This window comes from Larimichthys crocea, chromosome XI (genome assembly GCF_000972845.2).
Source record: "Larimichthys crocea isolate SSNF chromosome XI, L_crocea_2.0, whole genome shotgun sequence".
NCBI classification, from domain to species: Eukaryota; Metazoa; Chordata; class Actinopteri; family Sciaenidae; genus Larimichthys; species Larimichthys crocea.
In genome coordinates, this window is record NC_040021.1 from 8818368 (window position 1) to 8835216 (window position 16849).

A 16849-nucleotide genomic window follows, 5' to 3' on the forward strand; every position below is an offset into this window, starting at 1 on the left:
GGGAGAGAAGAGAGAAAGAGTTATTAAGACGCTGCACATTATTTTAAATAACTGCTACAGATCAGATCAGGAGAGAAAGATCTGGATCTCACCTTCTCGGAGTGCTGAAACTGCCTCCAGAAACTCTCATACATTCGTTTGGTGGTCTTCTCAGGGCTGCACACCATGGTCTTAATATAGATCTTAAAGCTACGGTCCAGAAGCTGGTTTATCTCTCCGTAATCATAGTCGTCATACCTGAAAAACAAAGAGAAACAGTGTGAGGAAACATAGAGGCCGACGGCGCTGACTCAGCAGAAACGACAGACGTTGCAAAACAAAGGTTACATCACACGACAAGACAAAGTTTCCAGTGACTGACCTGATGCCGAACATGCAGTGGATGTAGTTCCAGATGGCCCTGCGCAGCATACTGGTGTCCACATCCTTGTGTGTTGCCATGGTGTTGTAGGTCAGATTGTAGGCCATCTGGAACTTCTCGTCCAGCATTTGACCAACATCAGGGTACAGTCTGTTGACCAGAGAGTAGCCGTGATCCTCCCAGCTGTAGTCCTGCAGAAAAGAGGAATTAAAAAAGGTAAATAACAGGCATATAAAACAGATTTGTTTAAACATACTACAACATATTTGGTCTCTACCTGCACTCTGAGTGTGGGCACATGTTCCCCCCTCCTGGAGAAGTCCTTGTAGCCATAGCTGGGGTCCTCAAAGTGTCGGGAGATGTCTCTGGAGGGGACACACTCGTCGTCCTCTGCTGTGACCACCAGCATGCTCTCCGTCTTCTCCCTCTCAAAGCGAGTTGCCATCTCCTCCTGGCTCGCCTCCTCGTCGTCGCGGCACTCCTGCAGCTGCTTCATGCGCTCCATCAGCACCTCCACCTCGCCACACATCTCCTACAGAGATAAAGGACAGTTAGGAAGGAGTCGTGCAAATCACAGTTCAGTGGGGGGGATTTATTAGCGTTTAAAACACACACACGGGATGTTAAGTCCTGCTGCTACCACTCACCTGGTTGCCGAGCAGATCATCGTGGTGGTTAGCATGACCGTTGCCATTGGCGATGTCGCAGACGCAGAACTGGCTGACGGAGGGGGGTCTGAAAGTGTGTCCGCCGTCACAGTGGATCTCGGGCGTGATGCCGCAGCCGAAGGTGAACGAGGCGAGGGAGTGGTAGTGTGTGAGGAGGACCACGGCGTGGATTAGCTCTGCGAGGGACCAGCTGTGTTCCTCTGCCTTGAGAAGGTGCTGGAAGAAACAAAGGAAAAACATGGTGAGTCCTGGAAACTGCAGCCAAATAATGACTTCAATATCGCCGACCTTTAAAAAGGAAGTGGGAAAATGTGTTTTCATCCATCCTAACCAATTTATTATCTCTTTGTTTTCCAGCCTCATCACTGACACTATACCTCCACTGCTAAAATCCACCCAAATCTTTTACAGCTGCAGCTATACTCTAGCCTCCACCCATGATCTCAGCCAGTTACATAACACTTCTCATGTCCACATCCACCCTCCAGACCATGCCTGTCCTCTCACCTCGATGTGTTCCTTGGTGAGAAGCCATGGCCGGTGGGCCAGGATTTTGTTGAGCTCTCCGAGCTGCTGCAACTTCTGCGGGGCTTCGTTCAAGCCGTCCAGCCACTTGGGGTCACCCCCGACTTGGAGGAAGTCGTTGACATGTAGGTTGACCAAATAGGAACACTGATGTCTAGCTGCCGCCTGCAGGAGACATTAACCACAGGGTTACTTCACTGCTATGACGCATGAACACTTAATAACACGACGCAGATTTGAGATTTCAGAAGATAAAACGGCCGTACCATGATGCCAATGTAGTGTCTGTAGTGCAAAGACAGGGGTCCATCCATCTGCAGCAGGTAGTGCTGCGTCCGGAGAAAGCTCTCCAGGTACTGCGGGTGAAATCCCATGACCAGAGAAATGTTGTCGAGGCGACCGAGGGCTGCAAACGCATCCTCAAATATCGACTGTGTCCTGGTGTCCACTTTACTGACTTTAAGAATCTAAAAACACACACAATAAAACAAGATCTATTACACAAATGTCATGTTTGTAACTGACTTATAAGTCTCAGATGAGATTACAGACTGTCTCCTACCTCTTTCTCAGGGATAAATCTGCTTGGTCCGTTACCTAAGGGTCTTGGGATCCTTACTCCCAAGTCCTGTAAGACACACACAAAAAAAAAGGGAAGAAACACATTTAGTTTAAGATCATCACTTCTCATTTCTTCTGTACTGTCACTTTATTCCTTCAGCAGTGTGACAAATAAAAAAAAAACAAGTTTAAAAGTGTCAGATCCTTGTTAGATTTGTTTTAATCCGCGTATGTCATAAGAAATCCCAAAATTTAACTCTGACATTCAACTGAAGAGAAACGCGAACACACAAGGCGACTCTTCACCTTCACACGAGATTAAAAGCACACAACAGAAACCTTTACATCGCCTCTATTATGTCCTGTAACTTTCCGATGCTTGCCGAGACATGTCTACCAGCGGACACCGTCCCGCAGCAAAGCACAATGAAGCAGCAGCAGCAGCAGTATATGAATGAATGACCAGCAAATGCAAAATATTCAGAAAATGACACTTTAAAAAAACACATGTCTTTGAACGTCTCATCCACATGTCTAATTCTTTCTGTTAGAATAAAATAAATAAACCCAGAGATGATTTCTGGCCCCTTCAGTGATCACAAACTCTTCTTAGTCGTAAACAAGCCGTGCACAAAGACTGCACTGCAGCTTGTTTGCTCCAAACAGAAAAAAAACACGTCGCCTAAAAACATCAGTAAGGTGACACACGGATTTTTACAAATGCCATCCTCAGATTGACGCTTTGCATTATTAATAAATGTTTGTTTTTTCTCTCTCTTACCTTTTTGCTCAGCCGTTCACAATGAGTGCATATCTTTAACAGCCTTGTCACTGCAAAAGAATTATTTTCCACGTTTTCTGCCTGTGCGACTGCGTGCCTCATCTCGGGTCCTCGCTGCACTTTGATTATTTCAAAGGGTATATATATATATAAAATAAAAAAAAATAAAAACGGATTCTGGATGGCTGTTTCCTCTTCTCTTTGTTCCTTGAGGCACTGGGTAAAGTGCTCGGCAGTCAGCTGTTGCAGCCCTGAAGCAGAATACCGTCCTCTCTGGCTCATACATTCGGTAAATAAGTCGGGGCTGGTGTGATTGACGTGCTCGGCAGCCAATCGGGTGGCGAAAACAGCCTCAGGGCAGCCAATGGGCAGAGGAGGAGAGCATGCAGGAGGAGGAGTAACAGTGAAGAAAAGAGGAGGAGGAGGAGGATGGAGGGGGGTTCAAAACGTGAGCGCAGAGAACAATCCCCCCCTCTAAGAAAACATCATCACTTCTCTCTTCTTCTTTTGTTCCCTACTGCCATTGATCATGATTGCATCCACAGTTATCCATTCAACTCTGTATGCTAATTAATGTCCCCTTCAATTGATGGCTGCTTAATTAATAATCAATACTTAAATCAATCAATCATCAGATATGATGAAATCACCCTGCAGCATTACTAGAAATAGTTTTCTACACATGTGGCTGTAAAAGGAAAAAAACGTGTGTGTTCATGTGTGTGAAGGTGCTTTCGATGAAAACAACAACACAAAGCCAGATGGAGCATGCTGCAGCAAGTCTGTGCAAAAACGGAGCTGTGTCCAGAAGAAGGTGGAGGTTCTGCTGTGCAAAGATCAGCATCAGCACACAGGCGAGATGGATAGCAGCAGCAGCAGCAGCAGCAGGACTTGAAGCTGCTGCAACAACAGCAACAACAACGGCCCCTTCAGTTAGTGGTTTTTGCACCGCAGCCTATCAGGCCACAGATAATGCCATTCCTCCACCAATCAGCCCAGACCGAAGAAGGAGTCCTTTAAAAAGGCAAGAGGAAGCAGAGATAAGGGAGGCAGCTCTTATGGCTTTGTTTATCCCAGCTCGACAATAACACGTTCGAACTGCACAACTGGTTTACCGCGCCATGGTGGTTAGAAAGTCAATAATTACTCAGAATCTGCATCTGATATAGACGGGAATGTATTGAAAAACAACAGTGTTTTATATCGCAGTAACGTCCACCTTATTTCTCCAAAACAAGTCTGTCAATGTGGAAATGTTTCCTATCAGAGGTCCACTGGTAAACAACAGATAAACAGTTGTATTTTCGTGTAAAAGCATATGCGAGTCAAGTGTTGTTTCCCCTGTGGATTGCCAGCAGCCACATTACAAAAGCATCCACATATTGGCCAATGCGTCCACAGACAGACACACACACAAGAACATCTGCGAGTCATGTTTCAAAATAACGTTTCCAAAGCAAAGGTGAAAAAAAAAAGGAGTAATTTTCTTATCTGAGATTTCACAAAGACTCGTTTTATGGGTGAAAAGTAGCTTTGGTCATTTTGTGACATACCATCCTGGTTTAAGGTCATCCTCACAGCGACAACACTGGCCACAAAAGTGTTGGGGGTATACAGTGAAAGCAGACAAGCAAGTTTAAGTTCGTACAAATGAGGAACTTATTAGTCAAAGCCAAGAAAAGTCAAGTTTGCCCCCTGGGCACTAAGATCTAGAGCCTGCCCGGCCAGTTCGGCTGCCGACTGTAGTTCAAGTCATGGCTGGATAGCACAGTATTCAGCAGGTTCATTGTGCGGATCGAGCCAACTGCCCCCACCCCTTCCCGGTCCCTCTCCTGATGCCACAGGGTGGGGTGTGGGGCAGTGGTAAACATGTTCCCAGGGCTGGAGTCAGCACTCCCAGGGCTGCCGGGAGCCCCATGGCTCAGCAAAGCTGCAGAAGAGGCTGGTCAGCGTTAGGGGCTTACGACACACCAAACCTTTTCACATAAAAGCGCTTAGGCTCAGGGGTCCGGCCTCGCGGACAGGGCCAAACACTATTGTCAAAGTGCACGCACTCACTACTCTGTGAGGCTTTACTGTACTCGCATCAGGAATATCTGTGTGAGTGCAGAGTTTATGACATACTTGCTCCTTCTTGGATCACGGCTGTGGCTACATCTCTGGTTGGTACCCAGAGCTGAAATATACAAATAAAAAAAAGATGATAAACGAAACGATAAACAAAGAAGTTGTGTCAAAACGCTACATCCAAAGAAGATTGGAAATAGCTAGTAAGTGGACCTTGAGTCAAGGTTTGTGTCCAACTATACATCTAGTTGCAGTCCCTGTATCTTCAGGTGAGTGTGTTGCACACTTTGTTTTATGTCTCTGCTCTTCACACAATTCAAGAAAACAAAATATCTGTAACACTTCATCTGGTATGTTCTGTGGTGTCTTCTGAAGCCTGTTCAGTACACGGCGTGACACATAAAAACCGCAATGCAGGTGTCTCTGGGGAGCCTGCAGACCTACATCCTAAGGAAATCAGTTATTTGATGTCACCTACAGTGGGTTTGAATGATGTTCTTGCATGGCTAATGACTGCAAAAGATCAAATGATGCACTCCAAACATGCTTGTTATTCATGCATGTAGATAATTTGTTACTTGGTGTTTTAGACTTTAGCAAGACAACACGGCAGCACAGAGGCTCATTAGTTGTTGTAGGGGATAAACCGGTGACCTTTTACGGTGGCTTAGTGGATGGCCGCTAAGCCAACGTGTATACGATGGGCATTTGGAGTAACAGGGGTTAGGACAACATTGGGAAGATTAGTTATGATGGAGTAAAGGCTCCTGGAATAATCTCACATTTGTTTTAACAGTGCGTATCATCAGATGGTTATCTGTTCGAGGAAAAGGCCTGAACAATGGACACATTTCCACTGGTCTTTCACTGATGGTAATAAAAATATTCACATTCAGAGTAAATTAACACTTTCACGGCCTTAACACTTTCACTTAAACACCATTTTCACCCAAATGAAGTGTCTTTAAAAGGTGGTATGACCAGTAACTTATGACGGTTAATGTTAGCCTGTGCTCACTTTTTAGCATGATCTAATATTTGAGCATCAGCTTCTATACGCAGAGTTAAAGGTTTAATATGAAACATGCCCACATTAAAATGTTTAAAACTGACTCGATCTCCATTATATATTTTGTTTAGTGCAGTTCCTACCAGATCAGGGGTGTCCCTCTCTACCTTTAAAAACCTCCTGAAGACCCAGCTCTTCAGAGACGACCTCCTCTCATATTGTAAGAGCCAAAATGAGTATATAGTTTAAGTTATTTATTTGTTTAGATCACACACGTTCTCTGGATCACCTTAACTTCTGGTAATTCGCACTGGAGGGTATGGTTGTATGGTTTGGTGGGACTTAAAGAGGGTGAGTTAGGCCCCAGTATTTTCCGTTGACTGTATCATATCATATGGCATCACCTTTGTCTTTGTCTAGTCTAGTTATGTTACATTATGCCAAGAAAAGTTTGTTGTTATTCTTTCATTAATAAACATCATAAAACCTCCCCGACGTGACTGTGGATATTTTCTTTTGGATATCATGTGTAGTACTTACAGTAGTAGTTAGCTGCACTAACATGTCCTTGTCACACCGCAACTCCCACGCTATTTCACAACATTATCAAACTTCTGCACATTTAAGAAGCTTTACAAAGTTTGTATTTTGATGAAAAAAAGGTTCAACATTATTAAAAAAAAACTCAATTTCCCTCCTTAGATTTAAGCTGACAACATCCCTGAGCTTTGCAAAGACAAACTACAACCTGCAGCCTTCAAGTCTATAAAGTGTCAGCGTTTCACACTCAAAACAAAGCATGAAACACCACAATTTCACAGGAAAAATAGTGAAACCACGCTTCGTGTACAGTAGAAAGCAATTTAAGGTACAAGTACACCAGTAAACAGATACAGAGCAGGCAACAGATGGTATGTTGCTTAAACATTTATAAAGTTGTGAGGATAAACATGACATTCTTGAACTAAATCTGGGAGAAGCAATTAGTAATTTTAAATTAAAGTAGCTGTTTCATTAAGATCTGACTAGTTACTGTAAAGAATTACTTCACTAAACTTTTTACAAGTTAAAAAAAGTATGGCAGCTGCTTTCTCAAACGCTCACTTATAGCAGTTGTTTTCCCTTTCCCCTTACAGAGTTTACGACAGCCTTAAACCAATAAAGAAGATGATAAAAAGTTAATAAGATTAAAAAACAGAAGAGGAAGCCATGCCAGATGTAAACTCTGTACATATGCGTCTGTCAGCGCTGCGGCTGCTGTGTTTTCTCATGCAGTAAGATGCGAGGGAACCGCAAAAAAACGTGGGGATGTTCAACAAGTGGCAGAAGTCCACCAGACCAGTTCAAACCTAACCTATCGGTGCACAGAGGAGAGGAAGCAGAAAACTCTTGAACACTGACATAAGCCTAGCAACAGGCTTGCACCAATCACAGGGCAGGACAACAGTTACAGGAACCAATCTTCTCTGCTCTCGCTCGCTCTCTCTCTCTTTGCCTCTCTTGTTTCTGTGAAAAAAAAAGAAAGAAAAGGAAAACAGAAAAAAAAAAAAAGTTTTGCCGAGGTATGAACTTCACTGAACAAACGAATCTGCTCTGTTTCATAGAACGTACTTCAGTTTTTTACTGATCTATTTGCACTCACACAAAAAAAAGTGTCAAAACAAATGTCTCCTAACTTCACAGCAAACACAAAACCACATGGCTGAACTTAGCCTGGAGGCTCGCACGGCAACTTTCATCTGAGAAAAACAACTAGCCACCGTGTTAACAACAATGTTATCTTTATTTTTTTAACAGTAAATGAGTGAATCGATACTTTTTTATACTATCTCGAGATACAAGGATAGTTTGAAACTTCAGTCAAAGAGTGAAAACTGCAGACTAAGAGGGTATCCCCCCACCCCACTCTTCAAACACAGCTCTGCGTTTGAGGCTATCGCTGAGTACTTCACTGAGCTGAATGGAGGGTTAACCCCTACCTGCCCGGCAGGCAACAACCTGCAGATGTTTCCCCCATCTCACAGAGCAGGAACCATCCTCTAAAACTGGTGTCTGAACCTGTTGATCATAAGCTTCAGGAGAAGTGACAGCTACATATAGTTATTTTATTACTTGATATTGATTGTGGGAATTAACTGGACTTAAGTTGCCTTTTGGCCCTCCTTCAGCAACTCTTGCTCCCCTTTTCTTCTTTCCTAAGTCACCTCTTCTCTGATCTGTGTGTATTCTGGCAGGCTATCAGAGTGGAGTGGTCTCGCCAAGCGCCGGCTTTCCTGAGAGGAGAGGCGTGCCCCCCCACCACCACTGCCGCCCGCCTCCCCAAGACCAGATCAGTGGGTCCTGGACCGATGCACACCAACACTGGGAGGGAGCAACGTTCCCTGGATTCCATGAAACGTGGAGGAACTGCAGAGAAGGAAAAGATGCAAAAACTACAGGGGAAAGAGGTATCTGGAACAAAAGATAACCTCTCTTTTATGACTTTACATTGACAGGCATAACCATGCATATGCACAATTCCCTTACAAATCTATCTATATGTACTGTAGGCTACAATCGAGGGGAAAAGGCGTTGGCCTGCAACCCCTGTGTGCACGTGAGGAAGAGAGAGTTCCCGGGGATGTTATTCTAACAGGGAGAGGGCAGCTGTCACAATACAACAGGCTCCCAACAGAAAAGATCCCATAGAAAAACAGAAAATACCAAACCCTCCCTCTGCTATCTTTAGCCTGATATGACACAGCCACAAATCAATGAAAAACCCACCGTCCTGCTTCACCTGTCCTCCTTTCTCTCTATAACTTCTGTAATAACATGGAAGACAACACTCCATCGTATCGTAGCAAATGTTTGAGATATCGAAGATATGCACGGTGAAATCCAACTTTACAACTCACCCAAAAACATGAGACTAACAAAGCTGACCTTATACCAGCATTGGGCCTCTAATAGCCCCAAAGAAAACAGGCCCTCTGATGGGACGCTGCTGTGTGCCTCCTGGCATGCACAGCTGTTTTTTTCTCTCTCTCTCTGTGTTTCTCTGACAAGACCTCAGTTCTGCTGACAGAGCAAAAAAGAAAATGACTCATGTCACTGGGAACATGGCCAAAAAAAGTTGTTGATCATCACCCTATAATTCTTTAACGGGCACCGTAAACCCAGCACAATAGATCAGACTCTTCACCTGTTTCTGTGAGGATGCAGAAAAGGAGATGATTCACTCACAAACAAACCAATAAACACGTTTCTAACAGCAGATAGAAACGGCAACTTGTAATCAAAAGCGGCTGGTTTGATTCAGTGGCTGATGAGCCAGATTTAATCATTTCCGTGTCGCTGCTTGTAGAAAACAAGCCAGTCTTATTTTATATAACAAAACAAGAAAGGTCGGCAGTCCTGTTCGCAGAGATCCAGTGTGAGGTACACGAGCTTAGACAGCAGGCGGTGATCACATATGATGTAACACATCATACAGGCTGCAGCAAAGATCAGAAACTATTGCACTGCAATCTGTTCTCATGTCAGTTTCACTTCTGCCCTCCTGTTGTTGTTTTTTCCACTATCTACCTTCTCAATCTGTAACCTTCACCGGGATGCATTTTGACTGCAAAGAGTGGAAGTGATACTGCCGTTCTTTAAGGGGGTAGGAAGTGATATGGCCTAATCGTTTGCCCTCAGAACCATTTTCACCGTGTCCTATTACTTCATTAATAGGCAATGAGCCGCGGTACTGAATGGCAGAACAAAATAGCTGGCAGAACCTCATTTGACTGCGACGTCACGGCAGCTGCCCCATTAATGTTTAATCATTTATGAAATGTCTGTTTGATTAGGTGGAAACTCGATCACCTTGGTCTCTGTCCTGTTCACCCGTCAACACTGACTCAACATTCCCCGTAATTTTAGAGATTATTTTAAGCCGCTGAAGAGTGAAGGTGGAAATTTAAAGTCAAGTCGATTAATATTTCCACTGCCTTTGTCAACGGATAGTTTTCCCATAGTGACTTGAATCCCCCCCCATGTAATATAAGAACATTTTTATATTTAATAGTGTAAATTAAGTTTTTGCATGAAGTTATAGTTGAGCATCCACAAAGCTCTGCCTTCCTCATCACCTGTTTCTACAACTATCAAGCTTTCCCTTCTTCGCCGCACAATTTACAATTATAATGCAGCCAGATTTAACACTTGAAATTCTTAATAATTTATGAAACAATGACAGACAGCTGTAGACAAAACGCAGACCTCTCATTTCCAGCTGGCGACCATCAATGTTTCAGCTCAACTGACAACTATTGCTAGACGATTTAATCAGCTGCAGCTAGCCAGTTAATTAAGTTAACATTAGCTCCGTGAGTTGGTCGAAAATGCTACCTCTGGCTGTCTTTATAAGGTCTCATGCTGACTCGTAAAACAGAAATCCTGTAAATGGGTCTTAAATATTCACAGAACATAAAATAAAGGCTAAGGACAAAAAACAACAACATCCTTACCAGGTGATAATTCATGCAGAAGACATAAACAGAAAAAAAGTATTGTCCTGGTATTACAGAATAGACCCCAAGTCCCAGTATTATGAGACTGATAAGGAAAAATGTAAGATTAGGCTGTTATTTTATTCTAACATTACCCTGTCTGACAGCTAAGCTTACATACGTGGACAGAAGTTGTGTTTTATATTTTGTTTTTCATATTTTTAATAGATGTTTTGTTACAAGAAAATGGCTTTAAGGGTGAGAAGTAACCAGTGTGTTTGGCAAACTGTAGACTGTACCACTATCTTGATAATGAGTTTGGCTGCAGTTGCTGGAGTGTAAACTTCCCTCGAATCCAATTAAGAGCAAGACAAACCTGCTAACGTTACCCTACACTACACACAGTGGGGAAATACAACACAGCGGATGGGCAAACATGTACAGGTTTGTTTTTTTGTTTTTTGTTCCAAAACCTGTAACCAGTGTTGTAGTCAAGACCAGCTAAACCAAGTCAAAGCCAAGACCAAGACCAGGGTGTATCACGACAAGACGACAAGACCAAGATCAGAAAGTTTATACCTACTTGGTAGCTAACATGCTTCCAGTCTTCTCAGTACATCTATCATGGGATTTAAGCTCTATCTGAAGTGTAAAAGTATTTTCGGTTCATTATGAGTTTAGATGATTAATGGGAAACACTGGTGATATCTCTGCAGTTGTGGTCTTGAAATGAAATCCATAGACAGAGACAAGACCAAGTAAACATGCAGTCAATTCTGAGATGAGACCTTCAAAAAGTGGTCTTGAGACTGATCTCAAGTATTACAACCTGCCTGTAACCCCATAAAATAATGTAGTATGAAATGCTCTTGTGCCTTGATAGCCAAGCGCTAACCCATAAAAGTTATTAAGCCATTATTGCACAATCTGTTCAGGGAAAGGGTTTATGCCATATGCCAACATCTTCATATGGATTTCAGTTAATGCCACGGCCCTCCTAAACTGTGATTGTTTCTGTGCTACTGGCAGTAAGTGCAGGTATTATGCATGGACATGTGAGGCTGGTTTTCCCCTCCAAGCGCCACCTGTTTAATTTTTTACTCTCCTGAGTGAACTCTGATTCCAAAAATACACAACAACACCCAAAACTCCGACTTACCAGGAATAAACCAGGCCAGTCAAAGGTCACTGGGAGAAGTTTGAATAACAGTATATGTGTCTTCGAATAGACTGAGGTGTAGGCTGTTTTTCTTGCACCACAACTTCAAACAAGTGGTGCTGAGACAAAGTTTAAAAAAAAACATACAAAGTGAAGCCAGGACACTCAATGTGTGCAAACACAAGAGGGACAAGTAGCAACACACACAAACTCATAGCACATGTACATGCATGTCGTCCTTTTGAGACTATACCCGACGAGTTCCTCAAATATGAAATCATAAGCACATGACATGAGGTCATGAGTTTGCACTGTCCAAAAGAACACTGGAAAAATGTAGAAAATGCTTAGCTAGGCACATTCTGTTCCAGCCTTAAAATATGCATATATATCCGACCAGTTATGAAAACAGCGCATGCTGAGTCATCCATAAATCATAGTCATGATATTTAAAAACTTAAAAATTTTTTAGAATAAGCAACTTTTGCAAACTATCACCTGCTAATTAGACATGTTGAGGAAAAATATATATTTTTACTTGCAGGATATACCGTCTACATTTAGAAATATTGTTTATGTTTGCATTTTTCATTATTACATGCTGTGTTTGCTTGATGTATGGATGGTTGAAATATATAATAACATATAATACGCTTATAAGACAATATTTGTGCTTTAAAATGATTTATTTTAACAATTTATCTTGCTTAAACTTACAACTATACAGGGTTAACGCCTAGGGTTTGTGTGTATGCTTCACTTTTACAAACTCTCTGTGGACCTCGTAACCCTGACAGTGTGTTTGTGTGTGTGTGTGTGTGTGTGTGTTTTTGTGTGTGTGTGTGTGTGTGTGCGCGGTCCTCTGTCTCATGCCACAGGTAGTGTTGGACATATTTGCTCTGTGGTTAATCAATTACAGGCCTGCAAAGAACAAACCAAACAGCCGAAAAAACTCTTTTCCCCTTGTGGACTCGAGTCTGATTCAAATATCTCGCTAACTTTCAAGTGTCACATATAATTAGGAGATAAGATGGACTCTGTCCAGTGAAGCATTCGCTCATTATATTATGACATAACAGAATAACTTTAAACAGTTTGTCAGTTCATGCAGCGAGTAAAATATTGTTTTGACACACTAGATAATGTTTTATGATTGTTTTCGTTCACAGATGACCTGCAGTACGCTGGGACCTGATGTGCAATAAATGAGTCTTACGTAACCCCAATAGGTAGATACCATTGTGTTAACGCCAGGAAGTCTGGCAGTGTCCCATTGGTGTCACACTTGATAAAAGATTAAGCCTTTTAAACTACAAAGAGCCGTAATAAGTCTGTCTCACAAGATTGTGGAGCTTTACTGCGGACGACTTTGTTTCATAATCACATTTCACACTGTTAAACTACATCGGTGTGCAGCTGTGTTACAAAAAGGGCAAGTTAACTTGATTTAAATGAAGAAATATGTCTGTAATAATCCCCTCGTAGACTACAAATCTTGCCAAACGCATGAACTCGATAAGTGGTATCTCTCATCAGTGATTATGTCACACATAATGGTGGTTGGGGTTAAAGAGGGCATTCACAACGAATGAAAAGATGGAGGGTGGAAAGAGTGATGAGAGAACAGTGATAAAAGGTAAGAGGACAGAGGGAGAGGATTATTTGATCAGAGTGCGGGGGGGAAAGCGCCTCGGACCTTATCATGGATAAGTAAACACCCCACACCGTCTGGAGTGACATCATTGTCCCTGGGAATCAATAACCAGACACTTCCTGTGCAGCAGGAAAATCGATGACTCTGTACACTAGATTACCTATCTGTGCCCACTCACCTGAGGAAGAGGCACACACGCTACAGACAACTAATGCACACACTGTAACGCAGAGCACATACGTGAGGAGCATTAACAGAAACAAACCCACTGTCACACATTTTCACCAAGGGGAACAGTATTTGTGTGGCTTCAGTGCAGAGTCAGCCCATTATGGGATTAGCGGCAGCCACAGTGTGGTGTAGGGCCTACTGTTGAAGTCTAAAGGGGATAATAGCTCTGCCAAATCAGATTTCTATCAGGTTTCCCACACAAACACACACATACACACACCTAAAAAACCAAAGCAGCATGGCTCAGCACCAATCCGCAAATCTCCCAGATCCCCCTGCTTTCCTCAGGAGCCTTCATCAATCTTCTGTACAGTATATTATTAAGCATTAAAGGCTGACTTTGGGGTTAAAAGGTAATAAAAATGAATAACATTTTGAACCACACAGGCATTTGGCATCACTCAAAAGAGCTTCTTGTAAACTCTGTCACCCATAAACGAGTGTTTTGTATGTGGTATGAGCTCCAAGCACCATTGACAAAACTGTAGCTGGATGTGCTTACAACATTCTTCAAGCAAAACAGCAAAAAAACTCACCACTCTGGGCTTTTATTCCCCCCCCAGTACATGCCCGAGAGGAAAAGTTCTCAGATTGCCGCCTTTCCCATGCCAAGGCGAGCAGTAAAAGAGCAGGCGGCTAACTGACAGGACAGCATGGAGGATAATGAGTAACTGAGCTCAGTACAGCTCCCCATCACCTGTATGTGCATCTGAGAGAGTGGAGGGTGCGAAAAATATCAGAGAAAAATATCAAACAACACTAACTAAATACAGCCAGAGATAAATGTGCAATCACAAAACACCGAGAAGGGACTAAAATAAAGATGCATTTGCTGAGTGGGTGTATTTTATTTCCTACACAGGCCTGTATATTTATTGTGTCGGAAAATAAATGTGTGGTTAGCCACAGCAGATCTTTCAGTATTGGTTTTGGGCAGATAACAAAACACGAACAGTGAGCTAACAAAACAACCTCCTCTCGTCCTCACAGTGTGCGCTCACCTAGGGCGCCGTCTGTCTGTCTGTCCGCATCCTGCTGAGACTCCAAATGGTGCAGAGAAAGCCCTGTGTCATACCAGCACGGCCAAAACGGGATTATGAGCAAAGATGACCGTGATAATTCATAATCAACATTTAATAATCTGCGACTTCTCTTAATGTTAGTTTTGTGCTATTAATTACAGCCTGCAGCTCGAATCACTGACGGATAAAAGCTCATATTTCTCAGTGTTACAGATTGTTGGGGGGGTACGGTGCCTTGCTCAAGGGCACCTTTGCCATGGCAAGGAGATGGACTGCCACCCCACAAGCTGTCAGTTCACCTTCCAACCTTCAGGTTTTTGGACGACCCAGTCTACCACTGAGCCACGGCTGTCCTTATGTTACTTTCTTGGATTATTCTGATTAAACAAACAAAATATATTGTGTTAATTAGTTTCAGGGGCTGGTGGGCAGATTTTGTTACATTAAAACCAGTGTCCAGTCTTTATGCTAAGCTGACCATCTTCTGGCTGTAACTTTGTATTTAGGGCACAGACATAAAGTGGTAAGAATAAGTGTCTGAGCTAAAATATCTAACTATTCCTTTAAATTTACAGCAAAGACAATAGTTGGACTAAATGAAACAGGGAGTTTGCATGAACAGTGACGGCCAAAGAGACAAAATGCAACAAGTACAGACGTCATAGCAAATGTTTAATCTCTGTGACATGTAACTAAAATTTGAAAACAAAGAAACTAATGATGACCGCTTCACTCACTAACTAACTAAAACTAACTGAAGCTAGAGCTGTACGTGGCTGGAAACAGAGCCTGGCTGCCTACCAGCAGCTCTAATCCTGACTAATATGTTTTTATCTTGTTTGTTTAATCTGTACACAAACACAAATGTAAAAACAACTCGCCCTGGGACGGAGCACGTCTAGATGTTTCTACCTGTTCCAGTCTTTATGCTTTATGCTAAACTGAACTTACCATCGCATGGATTTAACCTTTAACCCCGAAGACTTAAACTCCTTGCTGATGAACTGCAGCTTTGTGGATGAACATTTATTTTTTTTTTTGGACTCTACATATTTGAATGTGTCATTTGTGTAAAAATAACATTTGTTTGTTTTTTTGACCCGTCCCACTCACCTTGTACACACTAGTTTCCTCCAACTTTGTCAAATGACGAGGACAAACAATAGCGTGTTTGGATGTGTGGGTGTGTGTGTGTGTGTGTGTGTGTGTGTTGTTGTTGTTGTCTGTGTGCGTTCATGCACACGTCTGGAGAGGAAATCTATCCTCTTGATGCACCCGGAGCAAAGTTTTGGCCTTCAGCCTCATAAATCTCTGACCCTCGACTAACCTGACTGTAAGGCCCAGTCAGCACACACGGCACAGCGGACCGTCCTGCTGGGTGAGGGTGCGTTCTCTACGGGACTCCCACAGGAAAGCTTCACACAATACTTGGCTCTCCTTGAGGTAGACACACAGACATTAACTACACAGAGGCACACACACACACACAAAGACGGATTAGGACAAACTTCAACACCCGCACATAAAAGGCAAGTACACAGTCCCCTCTCACACATGTTAAATGCAATGTGCACACACACACACACACACACACACTCAGAGTCTCAAGCAGACAATGGACGGTGGATCTGTGCCATAAGGGAAGGCTGTTGTCCAGTCACTGGGCAACTGGGGCAGCAGATGGTCATCTTCCCTTCCACTAACACCAGTAAGGAGGGAGGGGAGTAGAGTGGTCTCCGTCTCTGAGCGAAGTACATGTTCACCAAGTACATGGGAATGACTCAGCTATAACCCATAAAGCAAATGAGCTGGACACTCATTATCTGCAAGTCTGCACGGAGTTACGGCGCAGAAATGGAAAGTTTCCTCGCTCAAGATGTGCTGAGCCAAACGCACACGTTTGCCCAAAAGGGAGATCATTGCTTTTCACTGCTATTTGAGACGAATGCCACAGGCTCAAAAAGTCCAACCAAACAAACTCGGGGTGAACCACAAACACACACAGAAAAACACTGACACGAGAGGCAGAGGGTTAGATTTAGCAAAAGGGAAACCATAAAAGTAGGGGAAAGGTCAATTCTGACATGAAGAAGAAAAGAAGAAGAAAAAAAAAAAAGCAGAGGAAGGTTTCATATCCTGTTGACCAGTTGCTGGCTCTCAGCGTGAAAGTTTGGATTGGAGAGCATGCGTCGGTGTGTGCATACAGAAGTGTGTGTGCTCAATAGAGAGAGAGGAGGAGGAAGAACCTCTAGCCTACTGTGTGCACTGTAAAAAAAAAACTGTTTATACTCTCTGCTCATCCCAGTCTATGTTAACGGAGGAAAGGAAAACCAACA

At 43.0% G+C, this 16849-nt stretch overlaps 1 protein-coding gene across 2 annotated transcripts in view; it reads right to left on the reverse strand.

Moving 5' to 3' along the window:
* The window catches only part of sesn1 (sestrin 1), a 53873-nt gene that overhangs the window by 2072 nt on the left and 34952 nt on the right, over positions 1 to 16849 (reverse strand). The window contains exons 1-8 of one of the 2 annotated variants that reach the window (XM_027283993.1): positions 2897 to 3167; positions 2117 to 2182; positions 1821 to 2021; positions 1537 to 1719; positions 1009 to 1245; positions 639 to 893; positions 362 to 552; positions 93 to 237 (exon numbers count right to left, since the gene is read on the reverse strand). In XM_027283993.1, the coding sequence (XP_027139794.1) occupies positions 93 to 237; positions 362 to 552; positions 639 to 893; positions 1009 to 1245; positions 1537 to 1719; positions 1821 to 2021; positions 2117 to 2182; positions 2897 to 2998 (1380 nt within the window). In that variant the 5' untranslated portion in view covers positions 2999 to 3167. Of the gene's footprint in view, positions 1 to 92; positions 238 to 361; positions 553 to 638; positions 894 to 1008; positions 1246 to 1536; positions 1720 to 1820; positions 2022 to 2116; positions 2183 to 2896; positions 3168 to 16849 lie in introns of those variants that run through there. The other variant, XM_027283994.1, reaches the window with a different exon arrangement.